Here is a 15,036-nt window from a genome sequence, read left to right on the forward strand (position 1 = left end):
GCTATGTATTTAAACTAAGGTCATCTCTCATTTGTCAAGATATCCTTTGGGTGAAATACCACTCACTGTAGGCAGCGGTGGCAGTCTGAGCTTGAGGACATGATTTACACCCGTTTGTTTTGAAAGAGGTCTCTCTCCTGTACAGATGTGAGGTGGTGCCTTTGCTGTACTCCGGTAGTTGATCTTGGAGAGGGATGAGGGCTGACACACAGGAGCTCTTTGATCCTCTGGTTCTGGCTACATCATTGGCTTTGCAATTTCTTTTTTGCCCTTCGACGCTATTGACACAGACTGCAGTAACTTCAGTCCCATTCTATTGCTTGAGCCGGGGGACTCTCCTTGTGCTCTGTTTTGAAGTTACGGACGAGGATTAAATGGTCATACCATTTGAATGGATTAATTGCTACAGAGCAAGGAAAGCTGGGCTTCCTTGCAACTCTTACAGATTCCTTTATTTGAAGTTAAAATGATCACAAAAGTCTTATTTTTGTAATGTTTACTTCTTAATAGCGAGCATGTGCGTTCTTCTATGTATTTTGGAAATCAACTATTTGTCTTTGTCATGCTAGTTTACCCAAAAGACTGTAGGCTACTGCTACAAGAATTTTGGTTTCACTTGTCTGTCAAATCTAGAATGTGCAATTTAAAAACACTTTCTGCTCCTGATCAGCAAGTTTACTCCTTCCAAGTAACTTAAGATTAGGAGTAGTACTGTCTCTGGGCTGATTCCAGTAAGAACAGTCATACCTTACGAATTCAGATTCTCTTAGAAATGGCTGTGCAGATTGAGCAGAGTCAGAACAAATGGAGAAACTCGAATTTATGCTGCATTAATTGATTGATTAATTTTGTCTGCATTAATTACTACATTTAAATTTATAACACAGATTGAGTTTAGTAATGGATTAGGTTTTTTATTAACCCATCATGAATTAATTACAGTCAAAACAGTTTTCCTGAGGTTTTGGGTTTTTTTTATCTCATTTGAACACAGCTCTCACTTTCATGTTTTCTAACTTGTCCATTTGTGTAGTTGGACAATGACGGGTAGCTGATCAGGCTGAAAACTAATTCTTCATTTGTTTGGGGGCAAAGAAGTTTTCTACTATCCAGCCACAGCTTAGAAGAGGAAAGGCATTACGTGCAGAGAAAGAACAGACAAACCAGATGGTTCTGCCAGCCAGCTCACTGGGTGTTCTGCAGAATTAATCCCACAGTTGTCAAATATTTGCAATGTGTGCAGCAGAGGAGCAAGCAGCAATGTCAAGTCTTATCCAGCTTTTTCCTGTGCCGACATCTCGAGTAGCGCAGACTCAGAAAGGTTGCTTAAATAACATGCCCCTTCAAAAATACCTTTCCACAAAGAGTATATAGAATCCTTTCAGATTGAAAATACAGAATGAAAAGAATAAAAATCTCATACACTCTATTTTTTTTCTGGGTATGACTGTTTTGTGTCATGTTTGGGGGTTTTGAGTGTTGGGGGAGGGGGTTGCAAGTTAGTAGCAGCTCAGTTAATTACAGAAACGGTGGAGGGCATAAGCAGTCTCACCCCAGAAGACGGGAACGGCGTGTAGCGGTGTGTGCTTTCTGCTACTAGGTTTGGTAGAGTTGAGGCCTGTGACAACAACAGCCATGCTTGTGCCCTGCTGCAAATGTGATTAAATGCGAGATAAATGATAAGGGGTAAGGAAGGGTTGCAAAAGCTTGCCTGAACGGCTAGGGGGCGGTGCCGGCACCGGGATGAGCGCGAAGAGGCAGAGAGCACCTTTGCTATTCCTCAGTCCCTTCTTCCACCTGGGTTCATCCCAGGAATCAGTCTGGCCTTACATCAGGTATTGGTATAGTACCTGTTCTCTCCCCCAAGTCTGAACAGAAAGTGGAACAAAAAACTCTGAATTTGGGTGACTAATTACTGAGTGACTTTATCAACCGCTTCCAGAGTGTGCAGCAAAACTAGCAATTTTATTTGAGAGATGCCAAATTTCAGTTCCTGTAAGAAAAAGAATAGGGAACAAAGCTTTTTGGCAGATAAGTACCGCAGGGTGATCTAAATCCTCTGGTTAAATGGTCACGTTGCAGTAAATTCGAAACTAACACCTCTGAGACGTGTGAAAACTAGTTACGCTGAGCGTGGAGGATTCTGTCCTGAAAAGCTCAGCACGCTAATTCCTGAATGGCAGGAGGCTGTGCCCACATAAGATCTGAGACGTTGGATTTAAAAAAAAAAAAAAAAGGCTCATAAAATTACAGTGTGTTTACAAATTCAGTAGTAATTTGGAGATGATGGTGGTGAAGATTGTTGTTAGAACACAGTCCTTTTCTAGAGTTCACACTCCTTGGATGATACAGAGATGATATTGAGAATTCGAAAGGCAACGACAGAACTGAGCCAGCGGCTGGAATGTGCGATGCTTACAAACTTCCACTTGCAGAAGAGATGAGTGAAAGGCCGTTTCTTTTTTTTTCCTTCTTTTTCTTTTTTCCCTTGGCCAGGAAAACCCCTGAAGCCTGCATGTTTCCAGGTCTTATTGCCCAAAATAACTACCAGAACCATTTGTTCCTTCTGCAGCCCAAGCCTTGATTACAGATGTGGAGGCAGGCATCCCAGTTCCTTCTGCCTCTTCCCTCAGCGCACACCTCCCAGCCTCTCGCCCTTCTCGTGCTGCGTGGTGAGTCAGCCTGGTGTGGTCGGGATAGGGCTTCAGTGATCAGGCACGGAGACTTCCAACCACCACCTACGAAAAAATGAATGTACCCTACCCACACTGGTGATATTTCAGGCGTTGCCTCAGCTCCTTCTGGTGGCGGTGTGTCGGAGAGAGCGAGCATCGGCACTACCAGGCTTTGAGCCTTCCTTTCTTTACTTTAGTAGGCGGGCCAAGAAAGCATGAGCAATGTTTGTGTTGCACGTTTCCAGGCTTATCTGTGGTTTCTGCTGGCTAAAGGATCACCTGGCACCTTTCCTATACTATTAAGATTACCTAAGCAAAACAAACAAACTGGAATATTAATTCCACATGTCTCTAAGCTGGCAGGGTTTTTGTCTGTAGATGATTTGGTGAGGGACTCACAACCTAAAGAAAAATGGGTCTTTTCTCAATGGGCTTAAGCAAGCTACAGCACTCCTTAGTGGTAGAAAAAAAAAATCATATGGCTTTGCAGATGAGAAAAACTGACAATTTAAAAGAAAACTTGTCATTTAAATAAAAGGCGCTGAGCTATTTTGGGGTTCGGTATTACCTATGGTTCCTAATGAATGTTAGCGTTGGTTACTAACTTCCTGGTGCAAGTCAGTGTCTTACACATCATTAAATAAATATTGTATGTGCAAATAATGACTTGCTACACAGCGAGCCTTCAGCAGATCTTCATCTTTAATATGTTCATATATCTCACTATCAAGGTGCAGCTACGGCATTGGCAATTTCTAATCGTAATCTTTAAAATGTTGACCCAAGCCCTTTAACAGTAAGAGCTGAACAGCTCGTACCTGTGGGCAGGAAGCAACGAAGGCACGCACTGTGCAGTGAAAGTCAGCTTTGCTTCCTCAGAAACTTCTCTGTAAGGACCCGCGTGGTGCAATGCTTCTTCCCTGAAGGGCAGGGAAAAAAAATCCAAAAAGTCCCGCCTGCCTGACTGTGAGGTTTTACTTTTTTTTCCTTTCTTTTTTTTTTGGGGGGGGGGGGTAGGGGGGTGGGTGTGTGTGTAGTGATTCATTTTCCCAGTCCCCCCTGAGCTGGTGAAGGGCTGTCCTGCCGCACATGACACACCTGAAGAGGCTGAGGGAGCTGGGTCCCTTCAGCCGGGAGAGGCGACGGCTGGGGAGGGGATCTAATTGCAGTTGCCAACTATATAAACATTTGCAGAAAAGACGGACTTTTCTCCAAGGCCTCCAATCAAAACACAAAAAGCAGCCGTCATAAGTTGCAGTGGCGGAATCCCACTTAGATATATGGGGGAAAAACTCAAACTGAAAGCGGTTAAGTGTGGGGTAACACTGCCGTTAGCCCTGCTTGGAGCATTAGGCTGGACTGGATGACCTTCAGAGCCTCCTCCCAAGACAGGTTTTTCTGAGTCCATGCTGGCTAAGCAGAAGGGTGAAACACTGGAAACTATGGCTCCAATTGAGAGTAATCTTTGGGGCCAGAATAATCTGAACCACTCATTTTTTATTGTCAGTTTGTGTGAAATGCCACACACGATAGGGGCTTGCCTAGGTATTCTCTGTATGCTTCAGGAGTTTCTCCCTTTCCTTCATCTTCCCACACCCTCATCCAGGTGTTTAAGCGAAACCCGCCCTCACATCCACTGCAAATATCTGAGACTCACATCTGAAAAGCCAAAAGTGGTGCTGCAGAAGCAGCTCCGGGGTTAAATTTTCTCTTTTTATGAATGGGAAACAACTCCTTCAGCGGAAAAAGACAAAAAAACCCAAAACCAATGAAGTGGTGCTATCAGATTGGATGAGTCAGGCAGCTTCCAGCAAGAATGTACTTGACTTTTACCTCTGTGTAGCAATATCCAATCCACAAGGGAAAGAAATCTGTTTACCCAGCATTCAGATAGGTTTTTATTCCAGGAACAGAAAACGTTCTTTTGCCCACGGTTCTATGTTGGTTCACAGAAACATCAGTACTGCTGTTTCACGAAGGTTTGGATCAAAAAGATGCTTCAGTGTAAGCTAGGAAGAGTTAGTAGCATAACTAGTTATGTGGACTCTGCTGGAGAAAATAATACATTTTCATTTTCATTTTCATTTTCAATTTCTTCACAAAATACTGTTCAGAGCATTCTTAAACAATATTGTTTTCTGAAAGTTCTCATTCATACTTTAAATAGCATTGCAGTGCACGGCATCCTATAGTGTTCCTCAGTTGTTTACATTTTAAAATGTGCTATACATGTATTCTAAGAAACTCAAGATGTGCATGTATGTACATGGCTGTGTGTGTGTAGCTGGTACTTGTTTAACTGTCACAAAAAGCACTGAAGAAGCATGACTGACATTGATGAGTAGGACAATGTTATGGATGCTAATAACCTGGGGATTACCAGCAGCTGTTTCAATAATCACAAAAATTATGTGAAGAGTTACTGATTACTTCAGACTGCCAAGCCCAATTGCAGATAAAGCGCTATCAGAGTGCAGCGCGCAGGAAGACCTGAGTTTTTCCATGGGATAGGCATTTCTTTCCCTGTTTCACCACGTGACAGAGCAGCCCTTTCTGAGCAAAACCCCCCGGCGCCAGGCAGGCTGGCCCTCAGCCCTGCGTTCATGGGAGGAACCGCCATCAAAAGCGACTTTGGCAAAGCTCCACGCTCCAGCTCCTGGCAATGGGCTGTTACGTGGGGTACGGGAAGGTGTGTTGGTACAATTCGAGTAAGCAAATACACAACCTGTGACTAAACTTTGATGACATTTCAGTCTGGTGATTGGTTTGTAAAAGTTCCCTATTCCTGCATTTGAGCTCGTATAACATGATGAAATACTGATTGCATTTGGTGTGGGGAACTACTTAAAGGTCATTGGATTTTGAAAATGTGTTTGGGAAATGGATAGATAAAAAATTCCCAGCCGGTGGTGTCAGGGTGGCCTTTCTGCCTTCTACCTCCATTTTGGTGTTTGTTTTTTTTTTTTTTCCTGCATTTCTCCTCAGTTCTTTAATTCCCCTAATTGGGTTAACCAGTTAAATATCCAAAGCTACACATCTAGCATTTTAATATATCTGCTGCAGGTTCAGTGCTTGGATAGTGAGGTACAGGTGATCAGCTGAACTGAGAGGCTATGTCCGTGGATCTGACTGAGGCCAGCTTCTTGATGAGATGTTGTCCAGTTTGCTGAGTACAACTGGTTGCCTTTAAGTAAAAAAATACCTTCATTTGAACCAGAACTTGCACTTTTTTGACCTGACAGGTGTTTTGCTTCCACCTTTTCCCAAAGTAAAGATGATTGATTGTTAGTCAAATTTTTGTTTCTGCAGACAGGTAGTCTTCATGTCCTTTATTTCTTTGGTGGGCATCATTACATACTGTTGTGCTATGTCATACAAAATGTGCATTTTTCTCTTCTTGCTTGTCAACATGAGCTTGCAAAAGGGGATTGCATCCTGACTTTTGCCCAGATGCGTTGGTGCATGAGCAGCAAAGTACACGTGGATGTCAGCACCAGGGAGCTTTCAGGGAGGGAAGAGTGAGGGTCAAGGCTGGGCAGCGCAGCCAGCAGGCTCCCAGCTGCCTCCAGCGGCACCACGATCGCTGCCAGCGACCGACTCAGCTGAGCTTTCCATGCATCCCTGGAGCATGAAACCTGGCTCCCACCGGGCAGCTGTGCACATGGCATGAAAACTTTCACAAACACAAAGCGAGATCGCTTTTGCTGGGGACCCCTGGGGTCAGGCTCGCAGGGATGTGCGCATTGGAAAGGCAGGATGCGGAGGACAGCGGCGACAAACGCCAACATTTGTGCAGGCAGCGTCATGGCACACCCGCACCAGTCGGGGCATGTAACTCCTGGCAGTTTGAAAGTCCAACGCAGAGTGGCACTTTGGCCCGATGGGCTTGGCTCGCCTCCCTGTTCCCTGCCCAGAAGCTGGCAGTGCTGCGGCTGCCCCAGCCTCCTAGCATCTCTCCAGCAGCCAGTGTGGTGTGGGTGTGCTGCCCAACAGCAGGGCTGACAGCAATTTCACGGCCCCTCGTTTCTCCGATGATATATTCCTAGATGACGCCCTGCCGCGAACACACCTGCAAACTCCATCCGCTTGCATTCGACCCAAAGACAGGCCACCAAATCAGATGACATCCCATGGGTAGGTCTTTCACGTGTTTGCAGCAAAATTTCTTGTGTTCTTCAGCTCTGAGTGACTAGTGAGCTGAAAAATACAGACAGACAGAAAGAAAGCAAAATCTTAGCATGGCAAGCAAGCAAGCTTGTGTGACAAATTTATGGGACAAAGCAATATTGCCAGACATCACTTGGGAATTAGTGCCTAAAAAAAAAAAAAGACTTTTTTTCATGCTGGTTTGCTTCATAATTAGTTCCAAACTTCAGAGTGACCACAGTTGCCAAGTAAGAACAATTGCTTATGTTTAATTTAGAGCAACTCTCATGTTTTTCAGCCAAATTAAACCAAAGCCAAACCGGGGATTTTGGAAACTGTTGAAAGTAAGGGGAACTCTGGAGTGTTTAACAATTACTTCCTCATAAGACATGCCCAAGAGGAAGAGAGATGCTCTTCAGTCATGGAGCTGCTCTCCTAAGCATGAGAGGGATCACGCTTTCCTCCCTCTGCTTACTGATGCACCTGCTTCAGGATGAGATAACTAGTAAGTAAAGACTTTCTGCTCTTTTCCGATGTGGGGAGAGGGGTGTTGGGTCTGTTATTGAATCTCTGGATGAGCCAAGAAATCTCTGGATCTTTTGGTGGCTTTCTAAAGTCCAGTCACTTCCAGATTAGTCTGTTATTTTGTCTTTCAAGGTTCTGAAATGCAGATAAAATAAGTATGTTGCTCATTAAATTTGCTCATGGCTGTATTATCAGTTTCAGTTCAACTAGTACAAGTTTTACCTGATTCTGCGATATGCCATGGATAAAGCTGCAGTCATCTGGGTCACGAAACCCAGGAAAATGTTAGGATTTGAATGCTTCAGAGAGATTGTTAACTGATTCTGTCATCAGTAACCATCGCGGTTTGAAAACAGGGTATCTATCTTGAAGATTGTCAGGCAGCTTTTTCCAATAGTGCAGACTGGAAAAGCAAAGCAGTGAATCTCAGGTTATTTTTTATTAGGCAAGAACTGATAAACACGGCTGTGGTAACAGCTAAAACAGCTATAACCCCTGCAGGTTAAAGCTGAGACGTGGAGGAAAGAGCGCTTGACTTTAATTACTGATGGGGCTGCTTACTACAGGCTCTGTGAATTGATCCAAAGGGTTTGTTTCCTGGGATGTCCATCAGGCATCTTTCACAGCAGTAAACTCACTAAGGAAAAATGAAAAAAAAAAAAAAACAGAAACAAACCACATAAAATTGTTCCTTTCATAATACTAAATGTGTTTGTTCTGTAACTGCTAGATCTGGTCACTGTGACTTGGAAAGTTTTAAACATGAGATCCTGGAGATTTAATTTCTCTGCAGTCTGCTAGTCATGAAATCAAATGAGCTGCAGCAATACCTCCCGATTTCAATACAGAGGAGCATGTCTGTGACAAGCACGTTATGTTATTATTCCTTATAATTTGCAGCAATTTTAGTTGTGGAAAACCAAGACCTGCAAGATTCAATTAAGCCGCAGAAGGTAGAGTTTCGTTCGTTAAACTTCAACAGCACTTTGCACTGGCAGCCTGGAACAGCCAGAGAGGCAAGAGACACGGTCTACTTTGTGCAGTATAAAGTGTAAGTACCAGGGGAACTCCAGCCTCCCGCCGGGCTGGGGCCCATCCCTGCTTGGCACATCAAAGGGATTTCTCAGGTGACACGGGATATTCTCCCCATCCCTGGGGAACAGCCACATCCTGCTCGGCTGCCAGGTGGTTGTTGCTGCACCTGACAATAGCCCAGAAGGGGCAGCTGAACGGCCCGAGGCAGGCAGGGAACAAGCGCCTCCAGCAATACGCTCTGCACCCTCATTGCACCATAGAGTTGCAGAAGAACGTAGTTTGCAGGGGACCTCTGGAGGTCACCGGGTCCAGCAGCCTGCCTGAAGCAGGTCTAGCTAGGTCAGGTACTTCTGCAATGGGACATTTAAGGTATTTCAGTGGCCCACCTTGCCCACGACAGTGCCGCAGGGTGCCTCACATGGCAAACTTGAGGCAGCGCTAGGGGCTGGTCCTCAGAGAAGGTACGCTCCTGTCCCTGGCACACCTGGTGAGCACCACTATTGCCTTTGAGAAATTAGCTGGTAGAAACCAGCATTCTGCCCATCATTGAACACACTGGCTAAGCCAAAGCTTGCCTGCCTCTCCCGAGGGGCAAGTATGCGGTGGCTCCTACAGAGCTGGTGACCCAAGTCTCTGCTTTAGGTTTCTTTCAGAAAAGACAGAAACCTGTATCTCCCAAACACCCATGAAATCAATCTTCCCTGTCATCAAATTGAAGGGAGCTAATTTCCAAGGCAGAACGCCTGTCAGTACTGCTGAGTTAAAACAGACGGTTAAAAATCTGTAAGGACCCAGTCGGCGATAGCTAAAGCTTACATCCTTCCTCCTCTTTCTCCACAGGTACGGGCAGAGCACGTGGCAAAACAAAGACGACTGCTGGGGGATTCAAGGCCATGTCTGTGACCTAACGAGTGAGATGTCTGACATCCAAGAGCCTTACTATGGCAGAGTGAAAGCCGCGTCAGCTGGCGTCTATTCCAACTGGAGCCTCAGCTGCAGATTCACTCCCTGGCGAGAAAGTAAGTACAAACATATGGGTGTCTCTGAGAAAGGAATTGGATTTTCTGTGGCATGGAACACATCACTTCTGCTCACAATTTGCAAACATGAGTAATCCTTTTCTAGCTCCAAAGCTATACCAAAAAAAGTTGTGAGTCAATAGCTCTCAGGTGAAGAGTCGTGATAAAATAATTTTCCCCACGCTTGAAAGCCAACCAGCCATGGATAAGTAGCCACTTATCAATAATTATGGGATCAGAAGTGCCTGGCTCCCTTTAACTCAACCTCTTCCTCAAAGCATGGAACTACACAAATTATTCTCAGCTGTTTTCGGAGCTGCTGGAAGGACTGGACACAAGGTGGAAAAGAAGGAAACGTTCTCTGCTTGCGGGGGGGGGGGAGAAGAGAGCTGAGAGCTGCGTGGCCACCATTCTTCTTGCATTTACTTGTTTTCCTGACTGCAGTGTATTCAGAAAGGACATGCGCAAAGCTTTGAGTTAGTACAGTCATTGTAATGCCATAGTATGTTAGAAATTGGAGGACTGTCAAAACACCGAACAGTACCAGTGTACCTACCAGTAAGTTCCCCATGAATTAACCAGTTTTCTCTCACTGGTCAATGCAAAATTGAATTCTGAATGTCAATGCAGGTCACTTCACAGCCCTGAAGTGCAAACTACTTTGAGCCTCCTCTACAGATGAAACCACAAGCTTTGACATAAAGCAGTGCCTTGCAGCGGCAACAGCCCATCTTGCCCTGTGCCACCTCCTCCTCCTGGAGAGATGGATGGGGCAGCTGCTGTCCTGTCTCCCCACGTCTCTGGGGCTGCACGCTCAGGTATGCAGGCACTAGCTTGAACCCGTAGTTGTGTTTAACTAAGCAGATTGCAAAAAAATTGCAAGTAATGATTAAAGCTGCGTCCTTGGCATAACTGAAATGGTTCAAACAGCTGTTTTATGCAGTCCATGCACACAGATAAACATGGGGGGGGAAGAAATCAGGGAAAAGAATCCAAAGCATTTTGCTTGACCAGCCTGCAGTCAGCAACATGCAGCTCTGAGAGATTTCAAAAAGTTTGGCTTAAAGATAGCTTTACAAACCCAGGAAATGTCACCCGCAAAATGTCCCAAGCAATAACCACCAAGAAGTAAGGGTTTACAAAGTGGCACTTTAACAGTAAATACAGCATCATATACTGTTGATAACAGGAATATTAAATTGTTGAATGGATTCCAGTTGCTTTCTGTGAAGCATTATTAATAAACTATAATTGTGTTCATAGTTTTGGGTTTTTTTCCTTAGCTATGATAGGACCTCCGACGGTAACTGTGGTTCATAGCAACAAATCCATAATACTAAAGCTCCAGGCTCCACGTTCTCCTTATAAAAGGAAGAGAGGCAGCCAGATACCAATGTCAAATTATTATGATCTGCTATATCAAGTCTTCATAATTAACAACTTGCTAAACGAGGTAAGTGCGTATTCAATTATGAGCCCTTTACCATTGAAAAGCCGGGAAAGTATGGACACACCATTCTTGTTTTACAGTTGAAACAGTCTTCTGGGATTGTGAAGCATCGATGACTGTGCAAGTATTTGAAAACAAAATAGGCTTATTTTTCAGGAATTGAATTTGTTTGAATTGAGTGGTAATTCCTCCCTTTATTCTTTCCCATCAACTTAGTATTTCATACTTTAAGACCTAGATTAAAAAACTGGGACGGGAGGGGAATTGGGGGGGGGGGGGGATTTTCTTTAAAAACCATAAATAATTAATGATGTTATTGACTTTGTGCAAGTCCATGTGCTGCTCTGCATCCTCTGTTCTTATCAAACTTTACTCACAGACACACTTGCTAGGGTAATGTGCTTGACTGGCTGTTTTTACTCCACTCTGTCTGAAGCAACACAGAGTCCTGGTGTATGAAGGCAAAGACAAGGTTATTAAAATAGATTTGAGGCCCGGAGTCAGCTACTGCATCGAGACTAAAACATACGTGCCAATGCTGGACCGAAGCAGTGCCTACAGCAGCAGGCAATGCACGGTGCTGCAGTGACAGGGCTGGCAGCTCTGCAACAGGTAAGTCACCAGCTGAAAGTGGAGATGACCCTGGAAGGCAACAGCTGTCCCCTCACCAAAGGCAGATACTCTCCAAAAGGAGAAAAAAAGGTGTGGCATAAAAACTGCCATCCCATATGACAATATTAGCCAGAGTTCTTACATCATCTCAGCTAGTTTCACACCAGGTAAGAATGATACGGCCAAGGAGATTAGAGGAACGGCGTGGATAATTATTTGCATGCTGGCATGGTCCTCAGAAACGCCTCCCTCTTCCCTTTCTTTAAACAGTTATACATAGTATTGCTTTCATCAGTTTTTATTGCCGTCAAGTAATAATTAACTAGGAAAATGAGCAACCTCCAACTTTATTAACATGCAATTCTTCTGCAAGCTCTGCAATTCTGTTCAGGAATTTATCTGATGTATTTAATTCAAATGAGCCTGTCCTCTTTTCATGGCCATTCTTCACGTGTAATATGTTTAAAAATACATCAGTTATCAAATTTCATGAGTTTCCATGGGCCAACATGCAAGAGTTAGTTAGCTTAATTAGCTGGTCTGAAAAATCTGTTTACTTACGTCAATCACTAGACTATCTTCACATATCATATGCCCAGCAGAGAGATTTACTATCAATCCTGCCTTGCAGGTGCCAAGGCACAGAGTGTATAAAGACCTAAGCTGAAGTTTACTTCAGTGTCATTGGCCTTAGCAAGCTCAGATTTGGGCCCTTTCTAGGGGTAATGGAGGAAAACTGGAAAAGCATCAAAGTTTGAACGTGCAGAGGTACAGGAGGGATGCAGGCAAATGGCATGTGCTGCATTTTCAGTTAAACTGAATACCATCCAGCTGAAATGCACACTCCAGCAGCAATTCTCTTTCTCTTCCCAGTTACAGGGATAATGGCGGAAGATGCCTTTCATCACAGATCCAGCTGTAAATCAACATCTGTGGTCTATGTCTGGAATACATGCTTGGATACTTTTTAAATTAACCTTTGCTGCATTAAATGATTTGATTCATCACAATCATTTTGTGCTACACAAAAGCCAAGGATTCTTTGTATGTCTTATATTGCAATTTATGATGGTATATATGTGCATTTACAAAGGAAACAGTCTTGTAGTATAAATAAAAAAACATGCAAAAAGCATTTGTGAAAATATCCCTAAGGTTGTTTCTAGGGCTTTTCTATTCTAAGTCTTGGGATTAAAATACAATTTGTAAAATAGAAATGTCAGATATTTTATTTCTTCTAGAACAAAGGTTACAACAGAAGATGAAAAAGTGTCCTTTCTTTAAAATAAGGACTGTACAGTACAGGAGTATACCCCACACTCACAATGTCTTCATATTGTCCTCAACATAACATTTCTGATAGTGAAACCAATATGTGATTAGGCAGGAGCTCATTTAAACAGAGACAGAAAAGACCCTTGCTTTCAGTCACTGACAGACAGTTGAAAGGAAGAGACCTCTATTTCAACCATTTCACAGTAAATGATGAATGAATGCTGACCATCACCTGTGATTTCTAATGATTTTACTCCCACTAGTCTTCATCTCACAAGGGAAAAGATTTCTTGGGCAAGGTCTGGGTAGATATCCACTAAGCCACGCCAGGATGGAGAGGTGAAGTGGCTTTTCCAGATCTCCAAGGTCTGTAAGTAATGCGAATCTTAATACTTAACTGCATTCTGTTATTGCAAATTAAATGAGAGGAGGTGAGATTGGGCTGGACACAAGAGGGCAAAGCAAGCCCAGGGAAAAATGGAGCTCCCTGCTACATAGTCACTATCCACTTTTCCCTTAATTCACGTACACAAAGGTGGATCGGTTCAGTTTAAGTAACAGACCTTGAGCTCACTTAAGCCACATCCAAAGCATTTTTCATGCTCTGTCACTAACACCTCACCTGGAGGCAGCACCGCTGAGAACTGCATCAGGACGCTGGCAGTAGGCGTTTGGGAGGAGGCTGTGCTTAAGTAAGTGAATGCTGGTCGCTCTTGCCTTTACCAAAACAAAAGACGGCATTGCATATTAGATATTTCCACCATCTGATTCTAACACATGATATATTTGAATGACTAGATTTGCAGGCATCCAGCCGTGTCCATATATCTAGTCCATAAAACCACGTGTCTTTCACCACGGTTCCCTTTTTGCACCTTTCCCATTTCTTCCAATTGTTTTGCCCCACCCATATCCCACAGTTCCTTAACTTAGATAAGCGAGGTTTATTAAATCTCTGTATAGTACCTCACGCCATGACAAGTCTCAGATCCAGCACTGCCGTGCTGCTCCTCTTGCACTGGGCAGAACCACAATAAAACCATCCAGGCAAACTATTAAGAAATAGCCTGTCTTATATTTCAACATGGTGACTTCATCCACTTGTGGGTTATCACAGCCTGAAAACAATATCTCTAGTAATTCAAGTTCTTTCTCAAATTCACTTCTTTCCTTAGGGCAGGTCATGTTGCCGTTGTTAGACAAAGATAAAGCTTTATTAAGGTAACATCTACCTAGTCAGGGAACAGACTGATAATGCCGGATACTGTACCTATGTCAGACGCAGAGGATGAAACTGTTTAGGGCTCTCAAATCTTAGAAGAGACATAAAGAAAAAAAGAAGCAGCAGAGCCATAGGACTACCTGAAGTGTTCAGACCTGACTAGAAATACAGCAGCTGCCATGCTATGGATCTATGGAGATGCTGGAAATCCGAAAGCTTTTCAATTTGATAAAATTATAAAAAATGTGCAGCACGTATACTGGGAAAAACAATAAAAGGTCTGAAGAAGTCTTGTGCTGCTATGTTTGCTAACCAGATTTCACTTCCTCAGCAACAACGCAGGCTTACAGAAAGCAGTGCAAGAGTTGCAGGAACGACGCACTTCCATTCTGACAGTACCAGGATTTATTATTACCAACCCCATGATGTTCTGCAAAAGTCAATTTTCTCTTTCCATTTGAAATGCAAATTTCCTTTCAGCTTTGCTCTGACATGTAATTTTACTGGGGAAGGGTTTGGTAAAATGACTGGGGCTGTATCTTCTCTCTGCAATCAGCAGTAGTGGCATGTTCCCAAGACATGCTCCACTGGGCTCGCAGGATGGGGACAGGTACTCAGCTGTAGCATATACTGGCTGGGTGACCTGCACCCACAGCTTCTAGATCGCCTTGGTAATGCTGTAGTTTTTAAAAACAACTTCATTGTGCCGTAGCCTGTATGCTGCACTGCTGTTTACGTCTCCATGGGGTGGAATGAAGAGCTCTAAATTACAGCCGGGGCTTTCCTGCAGGCAAGTCAGTTTGGAAATACCTGGAAAAGTGAGCTCTAGCCCTCCTTCCCCTTCCTCCTCGTGGACAAAAGAAGACCATCTGCTGTGGGTCCACCTCTCCAGAGCTGCCCTTGCTGGCACACGGCTCCACAGTGGTTAGTGCACATGCACACCACTCAGTGCAGGACACCTTTACATCGTTGACTTGACTCCTGGCCATAAGTTTGCAAGACTCAGCTGAAAACACCCTTCTCTTGGTTTTTTAGTCACTTACAGAGCAGGTATTTTCTAACAAAGTGCAGAATGCC

General features: G+C 43.9%; 1 protein-coding gene across 2 annotated transcripts; it reads left to right on the plus strand.

Moving 5' to 3' along the window:
• The first annotated feature begins 2,510 nt into the window (after positions 1–2,510).
• On the plus strand, positions 2,511–12,525 carry IL22RA2 (interleukin 22 receptor subunit alpha 2). Of its 2 annotated transcripts, XM_082307939.1 has the most exons (8): positions 2,657–2,672; positions 6,090–6,809; positions 7,120–7,326; positions 8,247–8,397; positions 9,222–9,400; positions 10,684–10,853; positions 11,287–11,462; positions 12,336–12,525. In XM_082307939.1, exons 3-7 carry the CDS (start codon positions 7,230–7,232, stop codon positions 11,437–11,439), a joined length of 750 nt encoding a protein of 249 aa, XP_082164065.1. In that variant the 5' UTR covers positions 2,657–2,672; positions 6,090–6,809; positions 7,120–7,229; the 3' UTR covers positions 11,440–11,462; positions 12,336–12,525. The 2 variants fall into 2 exon arrangements, with proteins under 2 accessions (XP_082164066.1, XP_082164065.1); XM_082307940.1 differs by lacking the exon at positions 6,090–6,809 and having other exon boundaries at positions 2,511–2,672.
• Positions 12,526–15,036: the final 2,511 nt, after the last annotated feature.

This window comes from Platalea leucorodia (genome assembly GCF_965183815.1).
Source record: "Platalea leucorodia genome assembly, chromosome: 3".
Classification (NCBI taxonomy): Eukaryota; Metazoa; Chordata; class Aves; order Pelecaniformes; family Threskiornithidae; genus Platalea; species Platalea leucorodia.